Genomic DNA, 20,333 nt, shown 5'->3' on the forward strand with positions numbered 1-20,333 from the left:
GAAACAAAAAAAAAAAGAATTGCATTGGAATTGGTCTTGTCCTTTATGAACCAAGGGATGGTTTATAGGATCTTTTAGTGAATTGCTTTCGGCTAAAATTTAGCACAATCGGGTGGTCACTGCCAATTATTATTGTGGATCAGGGTTTGATTTCTTTAGAGAATTTGGTTGGTAATATTCCCTTAATCTCAAGTGTGCCCAGGTGAGTTTCTGTTCACCCAAAAATCTTCAGCTGTTGAATTCAAATTTGCTTGGTTACAATTTACTCGGTGTGCTATCATCTGCTTGCAAATCCCACGTACTGATTGAATACACGTAATTCATCGTCTCTAATTCCTTTTGCTCTTCTAGCCTTATCCAACCCCAATAAAACCCTCCAATTTTCAAAATGACAAGCCTTGGGTGAGATTAGAACCATACATTTTTACCCAAACTCGAAAATTTAACCCTGTTCATTTAAATTTAAATTCAACTCCAACCACTTGAACTTTAAGTGACCTAAATATATAGTGTGAAATGACTTGACTTCAAGTTGAGTATAGTACCGAGATATTTTAATTCATAAAATATAAATTATAATAATAATTTTTCCTGTTTAGCATACGTGTACTTTGAATTTTTACATGCTTTAAGAGTAGAGCAAGATGGTATGGCTATTTGAGTCGGTTTAAAATTTTATATTCTTCGTTTGATTCAGTCTAAGTTATAGTTTGGATGTTCAATCAGCCAGTTCGTCGAATTGAACTATCTAAAATTTATTGACCAAATTTCTTTTCAATCGTTAATTGAATCATTTTCTTTAAACTAATCGAATTGAATAAAGTTCGGTTAGTTAATCGAAATTTATAAATAATATAAATTATACATATTTAATATATTTAGTTAATTCAGTCAGTTAATTTGATTAATAACTGAAGTTAAAGACTCATAAAATTGAGTAATATATAAATAATATTTATAATATATTAAATAATTTAGTTAAATCAGTTAATTAATTGATTTTGAACTAAATTAACTAGTAATCAAAGTTTGAAAAAATTATTAATCGTTAATCCGATCGAACCTCAAATTAACCATTGATTAACTGAATTTTTTAATTCGATAAGTTAATTCAGTTAAAATCGAGTTATGAGCCTCCTACTTAAATTCATTAGTAATCTAATATTAGAAATAAAAAATATTATTATCGATATATATATATATATATATATATATATATATATATATATATAGTTTTGAAATATCAAATTACATTCCCATGCTTGAACTATTTGTGAATATGTGGAACTTGTATATTCATTCTTCATCAATGCTTACAGTTATTTACAGTATATGGCATAAGGTGCCGATCTAGGGGAAGAAGAATAAGAAGAAGAATCTCCATTCCCCAACAAAGAAAAAAAGTAAAAAAAGAGTCGACAATAATTCCAAATTGAGTTAAGAGGTTTTTCAAAAGGCCATCATCATCCTTGCAAACTCCTCATAGCTGACTAGTCCATCACCATCTAAGTCGGCCTCTCTGATCATCTGTTCTGCTTCTTCCACTGTCAGCCTTTCTCCCAAATTCATCATCACTTGTATCAACTGCAACCCACAGATGGGATTTGATCAAACATTAATTTCCTCAAATTTAAATGAAGAATCAAATAAATTAGTTGGATGTTGTTATTTTTTTTACCTCGTTTGCTGAAATGAATCCATCTTGATCTCTGTCAAATACTTTGAAAGCTTCTTGTAGTTCATCGATCACATTTTCCTGTGAGATTATTGTACATGCATCATTCTCCACTTTATAAGGTCAAAAAATGGTCTACACTTGAAAATATACCGGTTTAATTACCTTCATTTTTCTTGCCATAATGTTTAAGAAATCATCGAAATCGATGGTCCCATTTCCTTGAACATCAACCTCACTTATCATGCCTTGAACTTCTTCTTTTGTAGCGTTTACATCTAATGCCTGGATCACTATTGCCAATTCTTCCATGGTTATGGAGCCTGCAATACAGCAACATAGATGTTGTAAGAAAAAAAGGGAAACTGGTAAACTTAATCTTTAGTATTATTAAGGTGTATATACCATCTGAATCTTTATCGATCAAGCTAAAAGCTTCGCGAAACTCGGAAAGTTGATCTTCTGTCATTGTATCTGCCATGCTGGTTTCCTTCAGCTGAATTTGGTAGCAAAAACTGATGAAGGCTGATTGAAATATGAAGAGAAGAAAGGAATAAGGTGCCAAGTTCATATGTCAGATCACATATAAATGGAGAGTTGGTAAAGGAATTGGAAATAGTCAAACGCGCTTGAGTTTTGAATTCATTTCAAAGCATTAATTTTTCTACAAAAATTAATGGAGCCTTGAATAAACTACCAGAAAAAAATAAGGTTTAAAATCTCAATGAAAAGCTCCATGTCCGGGACTTGGCATTCCCTCTAAAAATGTCAGCTACACCCTGACTTCATCTTAACGAGTGGACCGACTTTGCATTTCTGCTATTATAATCGTGTTATGTTGCTCGGTTATTAATACTGATAGATTAATATTTTGTGTCGTATAAATACCCGACTCTTTTCATTTGTTTATTCTAAATTACATTTGAAAGGCAAGAGAGACAAAGGAATTCAACTAATTCTGGTCAAAGAGATTTTGTAAACATTAAGGTTTTTTCTTGACATATGATTCGGGTTTCACACGGATCCAAAATCCTTTTGTTTAATTGGATGAGATATTAGATTCTTTAAGTAAAGTCAAGATTTGAATCTTGATATTATAAATAGACCAAATTAGATTAGGAGGGTAGTTCCCATAATAGACCGGTTCCGATTTATCGATTGATGGATCAAATAACACTGGTTAAGAAAATACAAAAAGCTCACATAGCTACAAGGTGTCTTACATTACATAAGATGTACCTAAAGAAATATATGCAGCTAGGAAGGGTGGCAGTAGCCCTGGTCGCTGGCTGTTTAGATTGGTTGACCTTCCGGTACGACTTGGTCCTTTAACCACATATAGATAGGGACCAATACATAATACGTTGCTGCCATGGTACCCAGTAAAAAGCGTAAGAGAAATGTAAATGGGTTTACTGGCTTCGATACATCCTCCGTCTTTGGCCCGAGCTGAAATGAACGATGAATGAAAAACGAAAGAGTTCAGTAACACGATAAAATTTGAGTGATGGTTGAGAATTAATGCTGGCAACACCAAAGGCATAACCAGACTTTCAACAATCCGGGAGACGGTGAAATCGAGGCTGTTCTGAGGTGTAATTGTAGCCTAACAAAATCTGAGGAGAACTATGTACAATACCCTTGGCCTAGATATCAAATCCTTTGCTCATAACATTGGATGTATGAGATATATGATGCATGCAGTGAGACAGTGATCATGTAAGAAAGTGATTACCTGCAAAGGAGAGTCCCCGGATGCAGGTTTAACACCGGTTACGGAGCATCCCATGATCAAACCATGTCTACGAACTCCTCGATACCATTTAGGGCCAATCCTTTTGAGTTGAACATCCTTAAATCCAGCCTTTTCGAACCACTCAATGTACTCTTCCTCCTTGGGAAAAAGCATCCAAACATCCGCAAAGAAGCGAGACAACCAAAATGTAGGGTACACAGGACCAATTAGAGAAGCTTTTCCTCCTAGTTTCAACACCCTGTATGCTTCCTTGATGCCTCGCTGTGGGTCTGGCCAGTACTCTATGCTGAAAAAACATAACCAAGTTATCCTCTCCTCCATATTATCCATGCAAACCGGACAGCAATTTTACCATCATGCATGACAATTAACAAAGGGCGTAATCCAACCACAAGAAATCAGAAATTTACATCTTATTGTGAAGACATATGAAGTGCATTTCAAGCAGACAAATAGTTTGGAAAAAAACTTACCTGCCAGCAGAGACATATCTATCAGCATAATCAGTACGGAAGGGGAGATCTTCGGCATCACCTTCAATTATCTTGCACTCCTTGAGGGGCTCCTTCTGCTTAGCCTTGGCGAGTTGGTGCGGAGATTGGTCGAGAATTGTAACATTCTTAGCATCCACATGCTTAACGATACCCAAAGTAGTGAAACCAGTTCCACCACCAACATCTACAACAATCATGTTCCTGTTGTTGAGGTCAACCGGCTCCAGTGCATCATCCCTCATGTCTTCAGTCCAATGACCAGGGTTTATCACATGGTCATAAATGATTGACAGGAACCTGTAGAACCAAAAAGCCTCCTTTTTGTGTTGTATGAATCTTGGCTGTGAAGCAGGCCTTGATGCTGATAAGCTGCACTTAGGGGCCATCGTTGTTAATGGCCTGGAGATTCTAGTACTAGAGATAAAACCCAGATTGGACAAGTGTTCCCCGTGAAAACCTGACCCTAAAAAATCAATCCTTTTTGGGGTTACCCCTCTGATGAGAGTGAAGCTTTCAGCTCCGCTGAGCATGGAAGAAGCCATGGATTAAGCAAGCAAAAACTAGCCACAAATAAAAAAAAGATGAAATCTTTACTTGAAAACTTTGAGCAAATACAATTTTTTGGATGAGTTTGGACCAAAGATGTTACCTTTTTTGGGGGTATTGCTGTTTTTACTCTTTTATTGTCTGGTGTTCAGCAACTTTGGTTGAGACTTCAAACTCGAGTTAAGGGAAACGGACACCACAGCCACAGGATTTGGACTGGACTCTGTTCCCTAGTGGATTCTAAGACATTCTCTCTCTAATTTTTGTTTGTTTGTTACTTTGCTTGAATTATGTGGTTATGTGCGTGATTAGAAATTAATGGCTAAAACGTTTAGAAATAAGAACTAAAAATCAGCAGAAGATGAATACCTGTTTATTTGTCGATCATGGTTCGTGACTTCGTTGACTCATACGCTCCTCACGTTTCCAATCCAATACGTGTTCCCATTCTTTTTGTTCCATTTGTCCAAAGTTCATATAATAGTGAGAATGACATACAAGTAAAAGTCTGTTAATTTTGTAAGAGATGTGATTTATGCTCGTAATTTGTAAAATTACAAGTCGATTTAAATTAATATTTTTTAAATTAAATCAAGTTTTGTATACCTTTAATTATAACAAACCCCCCCCCCCCAAATAGTTTAGGCCTTCGAAGACGAAGCCTCAAATACCATGGGCCATTGGCCTCTTACCATTAAATCGAGTAATCCAATCCAAGGCCTAGTTTCATTGTTAGCTCTCTCCTGAAAATGGGCAACATCACTTTTCTGCAGCTCAACACTGCTCATTTCAATGTAAGATTCCAATTTCCCCATCCCATTTCTCAATATCATCTCAAGTTCACAATGATTCATTGAAAATGGGGTCTTACTAGAATATACAATAAAAAGTTTGTCGAATGAACTATTCTTTTTTCAAACAATATCGGTTTCCAAGCAAAACAAAAAGAACTCTGGAGGATATGTTGTTCATTTGTCATCTGGTGTAGCTAGTTTCACCGCAGCTTACTTGGTAATGATTGACTACCGACACATTTGTTGTAATACCCTAATTCAATTAATCTCAAATTCGGAAAATTTTAGTATCACATAGTGTTCAACATTTTTCTTCAAAATTATTTACTTAACATTTAAAAGAGTTGTATAAGATATAAACAGCATAACATTTTTATAATAGCGAAGCTCATTATTTGAAAATTCAATACATAAATGAAATATTATAATCTTACCAAATTACAAATTATAACTTTTACATGGGTACGAAGTCGTCGTTATTGTACAATAATATTTTTATTAAGACTCTTTCGATGATATCATTGTCTCATTGTGATCCTTAAAATATGCAACTTGCGTATGAAAAACATGATGAATGCTGAACTAATAAGCTCATTGTCATAAAAATATTTAGATATTTAGATGAGTATTGAGTTATTTTAACATCAGGAATGTACATCTAAAGAATCCTCGATAGTTAAAAACTTTGAATGAGACTTGACTCACGTCTCCATAAAAAATGTACACTTGAATAATTTACTCATTTAAAATATGTGGATAGATCTAGATCAAAAAAATATTAAAACAATATCCAACTAGGAATGAGTCTACAATGCACGTCGCACACCGCAATATGCCACTAAAGTTGTAACACCCTAATTTCATCCGACCCGAAGATCACTGGATCATGATGTTACATGGGACCATTTAAGTGGCTAACCTAAATTTTTTCTTTTAAAATAACTGACTATAAGACATATGATAAATATCCATCCATGGAAATTAAAATAAAACACAATCAATATCGTTTACAATTACGGGGAAGCCCCCAAAATATCAAAATAATACAATACCGAGTTTAAATCAAAAGAGTTACGATTGAATACAAAAAAGTTCATAACTAATACATGCCCTCTAGGAATGACTCAATGCGTACTATGAATATCTCAGCTGGTCTAAAACTACTGTATCAGAATGCCTGATGACGATAATTCCTCTGGAACTACCTCCTAAGAACCTACGTACGGAAACACATTCTAAACTCTGAGTATACGAGCTCAGTGCCTCACTAATAATTGTACTATACTAAATGTGTTCACTAAATGCACTAGCTAGTGGCACAAGTATAAAGTTATGAACAATGCTGATCTACTATGTTGTGGCAGGCGTCATGGTGCAACTAAGGGTTTTGCATCTCGGAGTTCACGCACTCCTCTAGCCTGCCTGAATACCCTCGGGTATTATGGGGTGAGATCCGAAACTACATCGAAGACCAACTTACTTCGTCGAGTCTTGGGGCATCTGTGCCTAGCTGGCAGTTAAGTGCCTTGGCATTGACTGGATATCTAATTGACTGTCGTATTCTGCTAAAGTAACTCGGGTGTCCTGACTGTGTCTCGAGTATCAAACAAGGCTAGTTTTATGTCGTCCTAGTTGTTATTGTTTCTAACTGTTATGAGTTTAATCACTATTCTCACTTGTAGTTTTATTTCATGGTATTCTGGTATTATGGGATCCCTCAATTCTCTCCTTTAAACTTTTGGAATTCTCTCCCAAAAACTGTATGTGGGTACCGATACTAAGGCCTTCAATATCGGTACTGACCTCTGGGTATCGATACAACTGGAAAATTTTAGGCTGAGAAATAAGAGTTGGTATCGATACCCTAATTGGGGTATCAATACTTCTAATCTAGGGTATCGATACTTGGGTGTCCTGACTGTGTCCCGACTATCAAACAAGACTAGTTTTATGTCATCCTTGTTGTTATTGTTTCTAACTGTTCTGAGTTTAATCACTATTCTCACTTGTAGTTTTATTTCATCGTATTCTGGGATCCCTCAATTCTATCCTTTAAACTTTTAGGATTCTCTCCCAAAAACTGTCTGTGGGTTCTGATACTAAGTCCCTCAGTATCAATACTAACCTATGGGTATTGATACTACTGGTAAATTTTAGGATGAGAAATAAGAGTTGGTATCGATACCCTGGTTGGGGTATCAATACTCCTGATCTGGGATATCGATACTTGTCTGAGTATCGATACCGATTTTGGCTTCGATGTTTTGAAAAATATATAAGTATCGATACCCCTATTGGGGGTATCAGTACTGATATCGATATTGTTTGGGTATCAATACCAAATTTGGCTTCGATGTTCTAAAAAATACCTAGGTATTGATACTTTTATGAGGAGTATCTATACCCTACCCATGGTATCGATACCCTATGAAGGAGTACCGATACTACCTTCACAAAATTTTATTGTTTTACTCTAGCTAAAGAATAGTATCAGTACTGTTCTTCCAATACCGATACTCATGCCCAGAAATGCCCTGGTTTGAGCACAAAAAATGCCAACTTCTTACCCCAAACACCCTAATGAAGACCCTAACTCTTATTAATCTTATGTATGAATATATGGGTCATAAAGAGTCTATAAACATGCTAAAAAATACTGATATCCGAATTCTACCATGAAAATGCTTGTTTTCCCCTCTAATGTTTGTGTTTGTTCTGATCACATAACAAATGGTCCTATATACCCATCATGGGATAGATGGTTTGAAGGCCCCCAGACTCCAAAGTTGCAGATGCCAGATTCTATGACTTGAGGCATTTGTTGCCAAGACATGTTAAAATGTTACAGCTTAGTTGTTATCTTAATAGATAGTTTCAATTCTCTTTCAAAAGTGTGAAATACCCAAGATTTTGAGTGGCTCTGTATAATTTACTTTTTCCGGATGAAATTTGTATATCAGATACATCAACTGCAGATATGAGCTTCTAAACGGATGGTTCTTGTCTTCATTTTGTCCCTTCCCCAAGTTATTTCCATAGTTTAGCCGATTATAAATTCTATGAACTTGTTTCAGGACAATAAGAGATCAATTTAATGAAAATCACTCTGCAAGACATTTAGCTGCAACAGCTTTCATATCTCAAAACTGTCACTGGTTGAGCAGTTCCATAGGTAGATACACTTGCAAGACAGAAGGTGTCCCAGCTGGAGTAGGTGTTCCTCATCTGAAATGTTAAGGCCGGAGATTTGTTAACAGGGACTCCTGCTCCCAAGTTATATGACATAAAATAAACCATGCCTCCATTGTTGACTTGTAAGCACGAAGCTCTACTTTCTCCACAGGAAACAAGGGTAAGTCTCTTTTGTCACACAAAGAAGGAAATGCTGACTCAGCATCGGAATTTTATATATATATCATTTTATTTGATAAATATAAATCTAATTAAAATAATAATAATATATAATGAGATATTAGTGTAATTATCCTTTAATATATATAACTACATTATTCTTCGGGTCAAGTCAAATATGTTCACCCAAAACTTAAATTCGATCTGATCCAACTCAAACCTATTTAAAAAAAACTCAATAAAATTGAAACGGATTAAAACTGATTGAATTCGAGTCTCATGTCCGTCCTATTTCTCCACCCTTCATTCTAATTCCAGAAGCCGGTTGACGCACAGTGGGCCTTCCATTACCTCGGCTTAGAAAATGCCCATTTTCGCTGCCCTCTTATTGACCCAACAATAGAACACGCATCCTTTGGGTGAGCAATTTAGACTTAGGAGTGTAAATAAATAGAGCATTCAGTGAATTATTTGTGAGCAGTTTATTTATATTTATTTGTTAAGTTAACTAAATGAACATAAACAAGAAAATTTATGTTCATTTAATAAATGAACAAACACAATCAGAGATGTGTTCGGTTCGTTTATGTTCACGTACAAGCTCGTTTATGAGCTCATTTATAAGCTTGTTTATGAGTTTGTTTATCAACTCGTTCATTTATGTTCATGAACAAAATCGTTTACCCGATTCTCCTTTTCCTTTTATTTTTTTATATTTTAAATATTGGTGAATATAAGGATTAAATAGAGCACAAGATAAAAGTTGCATTTTAAAATATGTATTTTAAGGAGTTTAAGTACCAGTGGTGTGATTTTATTATTTTTCTTTAGCTTGCAAATGAAATTAAAAATCGAATATATAAACGAACAATAAACAAACACTAAAACAACACTAAACGAACATTAAATGAACACATTCGTGAACATATAAACAAATATGTTCGTGGACATATAAACGAACATGTTCTCAAACATTAAATGAACATGTTCGTGAACAATAAATAAACGAATACGAACACTTTCAAAAATAAATAAACGAGCACAAACACAATATTAAAAATTTAAACGAACACGAGTTGAACACGAACGACCTTATTCGTTCAAACTCGTTTCATTTACACTCTTATTTAAACCGATAACTTGATGGCGGAGGGTTGTGTTTGATTATAAATTAAGTTTAAATTCATATTTATAACTTTTTAAAAATCAAGATAAGGTGTGATTTAAATAAATGTATTACTAATCTTTTACGTATACTCAGACTCCAAACTATTTAAACACATACTCTCAAAATTAAACTCTTTATAAAATAATAATTCATAAACGGTTTCGACATTAACTTAATGCTGTTGTATACTTGAACGCAACCAATTCATTCAGCTTTCCGCTCCGAGAGAGTAAAACAAAGGGAAAGAAAGGCATGTGAAAGTGGGGGAACTTTACTTTGGGAAACAGCTGGCTAAGCTACGCTACTTGCCATGCAAGTGGAGAACAGAATCATTAAACCCCGTTTCGACAAGACCTGAAAAAAATTGTAACATAAAAGACCGTTAACGTTAAGCATCTGTTTCATCACCTCTTTTGTGTGTTTTTAGGCACATGATATCAGTGGTTTTAATTAATTAATATAATAACCCACATTCCTAGTTTACTGTCTAAGGAGAATGAACCCCACTATAGCTTAAAAACTTCACTACCAGATTGGTTGCCCTCTTTGAAGTTCTTTTGCTTTTGATTCCATTACTATTCCAATGCGGTGTGGATGTTCAAGTCATGTGGATGTTGCTTTGTTAATTAATAGCTTGCTTCCGGTTTCAGTTCCCAATTTCTTTATGAGATAATAATGATGAGCCATGTGCTATCAGATTTAGGTAATTGTGAGATTTTGACCAATGTTGACGATGACTCTTGTTCACCAACATATATACTTGAACTTTGCATTATTTTATTCGTGGTGGTCACTAGACAATGGATTAAACCTTCCCTGCTAAATGACAGGTTTCCAACTCATAATCTGCTCTTATCTAACCAGCTCTTCGTTTATACGAAGACAAAAATATATTTAATGTTATTGGCAGGGGAAATAGGATTATAACAGTTTTTATACATCAATCCTTTTAGTTTAAATAGAGAATTATAAACGAGAAATATAGAAGATGATAGATAAGGAATCATAATATACATATAATTTACAAAGAAGATCCGAAAGAAACACAATATTATTACCATGTATAAATCGAATATAACAGATAACAAAACCTTATCTTCATGCGTAACTTTGGTGTGTGTTGGAAGTGGTCCAACTACATAACCCCAGAGAGGGATCAGAATCCCCATCTCTGCGTGATTGATTCGGCACTCCCCAAATCCCATTTAGCCCAATCAACCCTTTTTTAGCTTAAAATATACGACACGGCTAATGCCTTCTCTGACAGCAGCATATGGGAGGCATTTCACAGAATAACACATAATATAAATTGATGCACATTTTCCCATGACTAGTTTCAATATTCCTCCTATAGCTATCTACTAGTAAAACCCTTTTCTTTTGTTAAAAAAACATTTAACTTTTTTCTTTTTACTAAGTGATTAAAAATAGTAAACTTCCTTTCTATCTTAATTCTTTAGAACTTGGGATTTAGGAATGTATGCAGAGGAGGGTCGGTGAAAGAACATGGGAGTTTTTTTCAGATTGGAAACTGTGCTATTTGTCTATTTTGACTGGGATTTTCTTTTTACCATTGCAGTTAGTGGACTGAGATCGTAATTATTAAAAGTTATAAAGATGAAGGGTTTGCCTCAGATCTGAAATGCATGTGGGTTGCATTAAAAAAGAAGGAAAAAAGAAAAGAGATAGGTTCAACATACTTTATTTCAGTTTTCTTGTCACATAATAATTAGCATCAGATTCAAATCGAAGACAAGACACATGAAATAGATCTTAGGCCCTGTATAGAGAGATGTATAGATATGGGTCGGAGTTCAGAGGCAGCGTACAAAAGAGCAACACAGGCGCCTCTCACATGGTGAAAAGGGATTGTTGCAATTTCATGAGTATAGTGTACAGAAGTCACATGGGGGAAAAGCTTCAGCTTGATCCTCTACAAGTTTTGGAAACCCCACTTATGTTCATTATTTAAGAACCCGTATGCCAATTTACCCCATGCCAGAGAAAATGTGCCTCCACAAAAGTTGACTCTGTTCTGTTATGGTCACAAACAGTACACCTAAGTTGATACAGCAACAAGGATCTTAGTGGCGAAAGTTGCTCCTACCTCATAGGATCCTCTAAATTGGAAACATTAACATTTCGAGCTCAGCGATAAATAAATAAATAAAATTAAAGGATTGAGAGTGAAAATAGGGTTTTATTTTTCCATAAATAAAAGTAGTAAGGTTGTCACATTTATTGTACTATACTTGCACACGTGTCAATATGCTAAGGTCTTCTTTGTTCAGTAATTAGTGAGAAATGCAGCCATCTATAACGGAAGTTCTGGCAGTGCAGTGATCAAGTACCCATCTTGGCAAACTGGTCAGACTGGTTTGCGTTGTAAGTGCTGTTTTTGTTTGTTTGTTTTGGTTCGGTCAAGGTTATTCTTGCGTTGTGTCTTTCAGCAATGATAAACAATGGGCTTAATTATTTATTTTCTATTACTTCTCTAACGAAAATGCATTGATGTATGCGTACATGATATGTGTGTTAGAAAAATCATTAATATGAGAATAAATTATAAATAAAATAATGATAATAATATTTAAATATTATTTTAAAATTTAGGCATAAAATCAAAAATAGACCTCAAAATTTCGAAAATAATCATTTTGGTTCTTATTATTTCTTTTGGAGCATTTTGGCCCTAATATTTCACTTAGGGACAAAACACACACTCTATAGACGAAGGTTATTAGTTAACGCAATTAACGCTCTCAAAAGGGAATTTTTTTAACCTAAAATGAAACTTTGAGTTAAATTGTGCGTCATAGAGGTTTGGTTTTGTAAAATGTTTTTATAACAATTGTTTGTTTTATTATGATATCATTCAGTGCATTTCAAAAGAAAATGAACATGTTTTGAGGATCAAGGGTTGCATTGGTAGCCCAATGTGGAACTTTAGGTCCAGTCGGGTTTAGGATGTTACACATATAGCTGTGAACATCACTTTGTTTTGCAAGAGTTTGAAAAAAACTATGCTTAATAGTCTCTTTGAAGTGGCTCCACTTCACTCTCACATAGGTGACTTATGTTGCTCGACTTATTGAAGTACACAATGATCATTAAAATTTTTGCTTAACATATACTACTTTGATCACTATTTAAATCATAGAAACAGACTTAGGATGAGAGACCCCCATAATGACCGTACACGATTTATACAATTAGATTATCCTTTTGAACTTAGATCTTGAGTTCTCAAATCAACTAGGTAGTGTTTTCTTTCACATAAATACTTTAAATTTCATGATCTTGATTCACATCCCTTTATATGTTTTCTTAACTTTACTCGAATTAACCCTTTGGTTAATAGATCTACTTTGTTATCCTTTGATCTTGCAAAATCAATAGTGATAACTTCATTTGAGACCAATTATCTAACGGTATTTTATCGACAACACATGTCTCAATTTACCATTATACATGAAACTTTTTGCTAGTCAAAGTATATGCATATTGTGGACATAAATTTCATTCATTGAAGAATATCCTCAAGGAATTTTATAGCCATCCATCTTATTCTCCAAACTTTTCTAGAGCTACAAACTTAAATTCTATTGGGATCTGATTGCAATCATTTTGTTGAGAATTTTCATGGCATAACTCCTTATACTAATGTGAAACATATTCACTTATACCTTTGGTATATTTAATATCAAATACTAACTAGTGTCGGTGTATCCTTCTAAGATAATAGGATAGCTAAAAAATACAATCTATCATTTATAACTTATTTTCATTTGCTTTGGTAATGAGGTCATTATCTTAGCAAGACACCCTTATATATTTTCAAGTGTTAATAGAAAGATTTTCGAACTTTATATAACTTATATAGTGTATTATTATTTTTCTTTTAAAAAACTTTTTTAAAAGATAATTAGTTGACATGATAACTTCTCTTTTCCCACATGTTTTGTGATAACCCAAAACTTTCAAGTATCGTGTTATCATTTTTTTTAGAGTCTGATTTTTTTGGTTTGACTACTCCATTTGATTTAGAATAATACGATGATGTCACTTCATGAATAACATTGTGTTGTGCATAACGATTTAACTTATTCACCATCACTATCATTTTTTAATATCTTAATCCTTTTATTAAATTGTTTTTTTTTTCAACTTATTCTTTATAGATAATAAATTTCTCTATACATGTAAAAATACATTTTGGTATTATCAATGAAGCTCACTAAAATTTCTTTAATACCAACATCTTCCATCTCGCATCTACAATCTAATACCATCCATAATTTTTATCCATTTTATGTGTACCATACACTTTGTATAGTATATTCAATAATTCATTCAAGATGTAGTTCCGAATTAGAAATTCAAAATGCTCTCAAACCTTAACTGCAGTAAATGAGGTAACAACGTTTCCATCATCATCTCTAATAATAGGAAGATCATCCAATATGTGGTCAAATTTAACATGACCAGATAGAACAACATCTTCTGTTGTCATGTCTTGAAATTCTATCCATAAAATATTATAAGTTTTTCATTGTGTGTAATGACCATAAACACCATTGAGTTTTAATTCAAAGTATGAGTAGAACCAATACTCCAGTTTGTGAGTTAGGTGAATTGATGATATTACCCATTTTCATTTAAGTTATGAAATTAGAAAAAATTCTGGTCATTTTATCAACAAAATTTAGTTAGAAACTAAAATTTTAAAACAAATCAGTAACAAAATTATTATTTCCAAACGATTTCTATTATAAATAGTAATAAAATAAATTATGTTAAAATCCAGATTAATTTTAAATACAAAATCAAAGATTTCAATAAACAGAAAATCAATTCTTATTTTTTTTCCGATTTTGTTATCGAGCAAAATCAACGTTTTAAAAAATCAATATTTAATATTATAAAATTATTGTTTATGATTTTATATTCAAATTAAAAGAGATAAATAGTTAAATACTGGTATCAATAATTTTCTATTGGCCAAAAGTGACATTATTTATTTTAGCAATGTTGATGTTAAAATCAAAATAAATACGAAGTAAACATGGGAGATTATTTATTTTTTATCAATACAAACATTACATATATGAAGAGTCGGACGGCTTATTAAACCGGAGATATCTAATGACAATTTTAATATATGATTAAGGAAATGCTATATCGAAAATATTTTTTTTAATATTTCCATTTAATATTTGCAGTAAAGTATAACCTAAAATATTATTTTTTTTCTACAAAAAATGTTAATATCGGGCGTTACCTAAAATATTTAACATTTTCGTAAAACGCTACCTAAAATATTATTTTTCTATCAAAAGTTTTAATATTATATTCTACCGAAAATTAGTTAGCGAAAATAACATTTACAGTAAAAAATAATATTTTAAATAATACTTTATCAAAAATATTAAAAAATAATAATAATTTTAATAAAATATTTCTTTAACTGAATATTAAAACAAACCGAACTATCATGCATTTAATAGCCCTTAAGCAAATGCAGGAAAATGAAGGTAACATTCGAATGACACGTTATGACAAAGCATTGGCTGCAGCTGTACAGCGTGTGCGCCACATTGTCTTGGGCATCCAAACCCTTTTCGCTCTAATGTACTAATTTGTCATTTTATGAAAAGGTGAGGCAACGTACCTCCATATTCGCTTTAATCAATATATATATATATATTCACTTGCCCCCACACCCTCGGTTGTTTTAAAGACCAGAGAAGCGGGAGCTGCGTATAAAGACCGCTGTCGCAAAGCCCCCACAGCCACAGAGAAGTGGCAATCATCCATTCACGGAGGGATATTTGAGGATGAAAGATTAAGTTTGTCACAAAGAAGACGACTGTTTTGAGGGTGAAATAACAATCAACGAAAATGATGACGGGTAATATTTTGCCAGAGCAAAATCTTGAGAAACAAATTGGGAAGCAAATGGGATGCATGGCTGGTTTCCTTCAGATCTTTGATCGTCACCAGATTCTTTCTGCCAAACGCCTTTACTCTACTAAGCGCCTCCCTCCCATGCCGACGCCGGTTGGTGTTTCTTTTTCGAAATCTCTGTTTTTCTCTTTAAAGTTGGTTTCTCTTGTTTTATTGATTTATCTTTTTTCAGGCAAGTGAAACGATAACGGAGCAAGGGAAGACCGTCGAGACACCAGCAATATTGAGAGAATTAGATAAGCAGCCACAAGGTCGAGTAGCAGCATCACCGGACCGTTCGAAGCAATCTCCGGCTACATCGGAGCTCCGATACCCGGCGCCGGAAGCTGCTAAGCCGACCGGTAATCAGAGCAAGTCATCTCTTCCCGTTCCCATTTTTGAATTCAAAGAAGGAAGCGCAAGGTCGCCATGGAAATTCTCCAAAGAAGCTCCAAGGCTCTCTCTTGATAGCAGAGCCGTCGTTGATGCTAAAGGAAGCTTAAAGCCCCGCGAGATCCGTACGAACGCCTCCATATTTTCTGCCAACCGATGCGAAAGTAACAGGGAAGAAGATGAGGCGGATGATAACGACAAACAACGACGGTCACCAAGTGTAATCGCCAGACTCATGGGACTGGAACCGTTACTGGATTCCAATCCTGAACCGGAAAGAAAAGTGGAGCTCCGAAGATCCGCGTCAGAAGCAAGAGGCCGAGATCTGTTTCAGCAACGTTTCATTGAAGGAGTGAATATCCATTCAAAACAAAGCCAGCCACCAAATTTCCAAAACGGAAGGGCTTTGAGCAATGCCGTACGAGAAAATGGAGACAAAGAAGATCGTGTAAGCACGAGCAGATCAGAAAGCTTACGAAATGCTAGAGCTGAGCCGGTTCAAGCTCCAGATCGAGGAATGGACCGAAGAAAATGTTTCTACGATTCAGCAGATTTCTTTCCCGAGAGAAAACAAACAGTTTCCGTATCCGGAGAGATTGAGAAACGTCTTAAGAGCAGAGGAATCGATGAGCCATTGAAAGATCCCGAGACTCTCAAGCTAATACTCGAAGCTTTGCAGCTCAAAGGCCTTTTACACTCTAAGAAAGCTCCAAGCCAAACGAATAACAGGAACTTTATTTATCAGCAAGAACAATCTCCAATTGTCGTTATCAAACCGGGAAGATCAGCGGCTTCAGCCGTCAGAAGGGTTGGCAAAGATTCACCTCCTCCAAGTTATCGCTCAAGACCTGGACCTCGCCGGAACTTGAATATTGAGTCAACGCCGACTATGAGTCCGAGACGTAATCAGCCGGAGATTGAACGGAATGTTCGAAACCAAAGCAGAGGTAAGGGTTCGATTTCTCCAGGTAGAAGTGAATGTGGCGTCAGGAGTCCCAACAGAAGGCCACTGAGTATTGAAACACAGAGGAGAGGAAATGGCAATGTAGAGCAGAGAAGAGTGTCCCCGGTTCAGTCCCCTCGGGTTAATGTGAGAAGAGCGGGATTAGATCAGACGACCGGAAAATTACCCAGAAACAGGAAACCAACAGCTGAGATTTACGATAATGAAGAGAAGGTATTTATTCCGGCGGAGGATCAAACATCTACAGTTTCAGAAAATAGCATTAGCACGTCCTCTCAGTCTGATACGGAGGTAAAAAAATTGCTCAAATTACTATTAAATTTGTTTAATTATCATACTCATTTAAACCAGTAATTTATTCGGGTGTTACAGCGATCGAAGGAAGGGAAGAGCCTTTTGGAAAGATGCGATATGCTTCTTCAAAACATTGCAGAGATGGCCGCTGCCTCGACTGAGTTGCAGCCGAGTCCAGTCTCCGTACTTGATTCGTCGTTTTACAAGGAAGAGTCGTCTCCTTCCCCTGTCATGAAAAGGAGCATCGATTTCAAAGGTATAAAAAAAAGAAAATTCTACCGCTGCTTTTTCTTGGGCACATAATCTTTTATGGGAAAGTGAAGAATTCTACCAACTAATTTAGATTGGCTAGATTCTGCATTTGACGTATGTACTATTGTAGGTTAGCCCTAGGCCTGACTCTGCTTCTTAGTCAAACAGAGTCCAATTCAAAACTCAAAAGCCTTGGACTTTGATTCGTTTAATTAGCATTTCTATTCGGCCGGCGGGAAAAATTTCTGGGTCAAACTCGAAAACAACTATAAATAGGAAAAGTGACTGAAAGTCTGAAACATCTTCCATTTGCTGCGAAACAGTATTTACGGGTAAAATCCCGGTAAAGCCATATCCTTTGCTGAGCTTTGCCTGACAGATCCATTAGATTTTCATTTCAGAGTATCCCATGCTGTCTCTTTGGTTTATTGTAGGAAAATGGTCCCACTTCTCTGTTAAAATTGTTGAACTATGTGCATATGGGAAATCGAGTGAAAGCGACGATGAATTTCATCTTTCTTATATTATACATCATCTTCTGTCAGTATGTTTTAATCTACAATCCGTACTGATGTTGATTTTGTTTCTTCATCAATCAATGGTGGGATGGACACTAGGCTTAAAAACAGAACTGTTTTTTGGATTGTGCAAATTTTCCAATCAAAGCCTGAACTGGGATTTTAACATTTTCTCTCTCATTTATTGTCTGTCTTGGAAATCATCAGATCAACTTGGTGAATCAGAGGATGAAATGTGGAGTCCTGCAATCTTATCCCCGGAATCAAAATCCCAAGATGATTGTGATTTTACTTACATTTCCGATATCTTCAGAGCATCAAGCTACTTGCATGATGACACTGATGTCTTTTTACTGCTCGAGAAACAACAATACGTGAAGGGCAAAGACACCTCCAAAGTGTCTAGACTCCAAAGGAAGCTGATATTCGACACCGTCAATGAAATTCTCAACCGAAAGAAGCAATTACCGCCATGGAAGCTCATCTCCTTTGCGAATTCAGGGTGTGGGGAGATGTCATTGTCACAAATTTGGTCCGAATTCGAAAAAATTCGAGAGAGTAACGATTCAGACGACTTGATTGATATCATTTGTGGTGTGTTAAGAAAGGACCTTGCTGAGGATGCCATCAACGGTTGGAAAGGTTGTCCCTCGGAGATGTCCGAAACGGTCCTCGACATCGAACGGCTAATATTTCGAGACATAATCAGCGAAACCATACGAGACGTCGCTGCTTTGGCCGGGGAAAGTAATGACAATATCCTAGCATTTCGTAGGAAGTTGGTGTTCTGATAGTGACTTGAAAAAAAAAGAGGGTGGCCTTTTAAATTATTCCTCTCGTGCTTACTTTTATTAGCTCTTGTAGTTTTATATTTATGTATATTTAACACTTTTTCTCATCGAATCTTTGATTTACCTGAAATCCAGGCATATCTAATGATCGCTTTTACGAGCTGTAAAACAAGGGTGGGTTAATTTTGGTTACCACAATGGGAAAATGTTTATTGTGAAGCTCGTGTGAGTTATCTTGACAATAATCATATAAAAAGAGTAATTACGAAAATTGGGTCATTGTAAAGCAAAGTTAGAACATGACTTTTGTCCTCCATCGACGGATAATCATACTACTAGTACCAACTATACCTTAAGGATTGAACCTTAATTTGAGTGGTGTTATTATTATTATTATTATTTGTTCAAGTAAACGAATTTAACATGGGTGTATAATCCATTAAGCAGTTTTATAAATTTAAAAAAGTCTTTTTTAAAAATTTTAAATTCGAGTCAACAATATATATATATATATATTACTAGAAAAATATGAGTTTAAAAACATTGTTTTTCGAGATGGATGAGATAGAATATATATTTTATATTTTAGATTAGATCCAGAAAATTTAAAATTTGTTTTATCTCACTCAATTCTTATATCTAGTAAAGAAGGATGATGATTTGTTCATTTTGTTTTCTTCACTCTAAATAAATTTTGTTTTAAAGTTTAAAAAAGAAACGCAAAGGAGCCCTTTGCCGAATGACTTGATGTTAACGTTACCTTTTGAGGGCCATTACCTGTAACTCTTTTTCCTTAATGGGGACTACACCCCAACTGTAAAAAAAAAAATAATTATAATAGAAACATGACAGTAACTTTATAGGTTCTGATGTGTCGGAGGACTTTGATGTTAAGGTTACTATTTGAGGGCCACTGCCCTACTCTTTCTTTTTCTAATGGGAAGTGGGAACGCTGTTCAGCCAACTGTAAAATGGAAATCACCATAGAGTAAATTTTGTTATACTCTCTGTCCCTCCTTCATTAATTCAATCAAATAAATTCAAGAGGAAGAAGATGACACAGTGGGGCTATGGGCAATTATAGCAGGCATGCTCTCGATGGCTCACACGTATTACCACTTTCATATCACGACCGGCATTTAACACGCACTTACGCATGATATTGTAATAAAACAATGGACGTAAAATTCATTCATCACACGTCATTTTCTTAACTCCATTGTTCGTATATATTGGGATGGATTGAGAAAGTCGATTGTAGGTAGTTGTTAGTCTTGAAATTTTATATTATTATATATTTTAAATATTTTTTATTAATAATTTATTTATATATTTTCATCCGTAGAATTCTATAAGCTCGTCTTTCCCTCAACATCCACCAATAGAGAAGA

General features: G+C 34.8%; 3 protein-coding genes across 4 annotated transcripts; 1 reads left to right on the forward strand and 2 right to left on the reverse strand.

Moving 5' to 3' along the window:
* Positions 1 to 1,351: 1,351 nt before the first annotated feature.
* Positions 1,352 to 2,276, reverse strand: LOC120133134 (calmodulin-like). The gene is made up of 4 exons (XM_039149784.1): positions 2,081 to 2,276; positions 1,841 to 1,998; positions 1,679 to 1,756; positions 1,352 to 1,584 (listed from the first exon to the last, which is right to left on the reverse strand). The coding sequence occupies exons 1-4, from the start codon at positions 2,244 to 2,246 to the stop codon at positions 1,450 to 1,452; spliced, it is 537 nt and encodes a 178-aa protein (XP_039005715.1). The 5' UTR covers positions 2,247 to 2,276; the 3' UTR covers positions 1,352 to 1,449.
* A 561-nt stretch (positions 2,277 to 2,837) lies between these two features.
* LOC120133133 (2-methyl-6-phytyl-1,4-hydroquinone methyltransferase, chloroplastic-like) lies at positions 2,838 to 4,738 on the reverse strand. Of its 2 annotated transcripts, none has more exons than XM_039149782.1 (3): positions 3,905 to 4,736; positions 3,411 to 3,717; positions 2,838 to 3,124 (listed from the first exon to the last, which is right to left on the reverse strand). In XM_039149782.1, the coding sequence occupies exons 1-3, from the start codon at positions 4,465 to 4,467 to the stop codon at positions 2,969 to 2,971; spliced, it is 1,026 nt and encodes a 341-aa protein (XP_039005713.1). In that variant the 5' UTR covers positions 4,468 to 4,736; the 3' UTR covers positions 2,838 to 2,968. The 2 variants fall into 2 exon arrangements, with proteins under 2 accessions (XP_039005713.1, XP_039005714.1); XM_039149783.1 differs by lacking the exon at positions 2,838 to 3,124 and adding an exon at positions 3,214 to 3,305 and having other exon boundaries at positions 3,356 to 3,717; positions 3,905 to 4,738.
* A 10,827-nt stretch (positions 4,739 to 15,565) lies between these two features.
* Positions 15,566 to 19,072, forward strand: LOC120133113 (protein LONGIFOLIA 2-like). Its single transcript, XM_039149762.1, has 4 exons — positions 15,566 to 15,844; positions 15,924 to 17,378; positions 17,460 to 17,637; positions 18,359 to 19,072. The coding sequence occupies exons 1-4, from the start codon at positions 15,686 to 15,688 to the stop codon at positions 18,940 to 18,942; spliced, it is 2,376 nt and encodes a 791-aa protein (XP_039005693.1). The 5' UTR covers positions 15,566 to 15,685; the 3' UTR covers positions 18,943 to 19,072.
* The last annotated feature ends 1,261 nt before the right edge of the window (positions 19,073 to 20,333 follow it).

This window comes from Hibiscus syriacus, unplaced genomic scaffold, assembly GCF_006381635.1.
Source record: "Hibiscus syriacus cultivar Baekdansim isolate YM2019G1 unplaced genomic scaffold, ASM638163v2 tig00110577_pilon, whole genome shotgun sequence".
Taxonomy (NCBI): Eukaryota; Viridiplantae; Streptophyta; class Magnoliopsida; order Malvales; family Malvaceae; genus Hibiscus; species Hibiscus syriacus.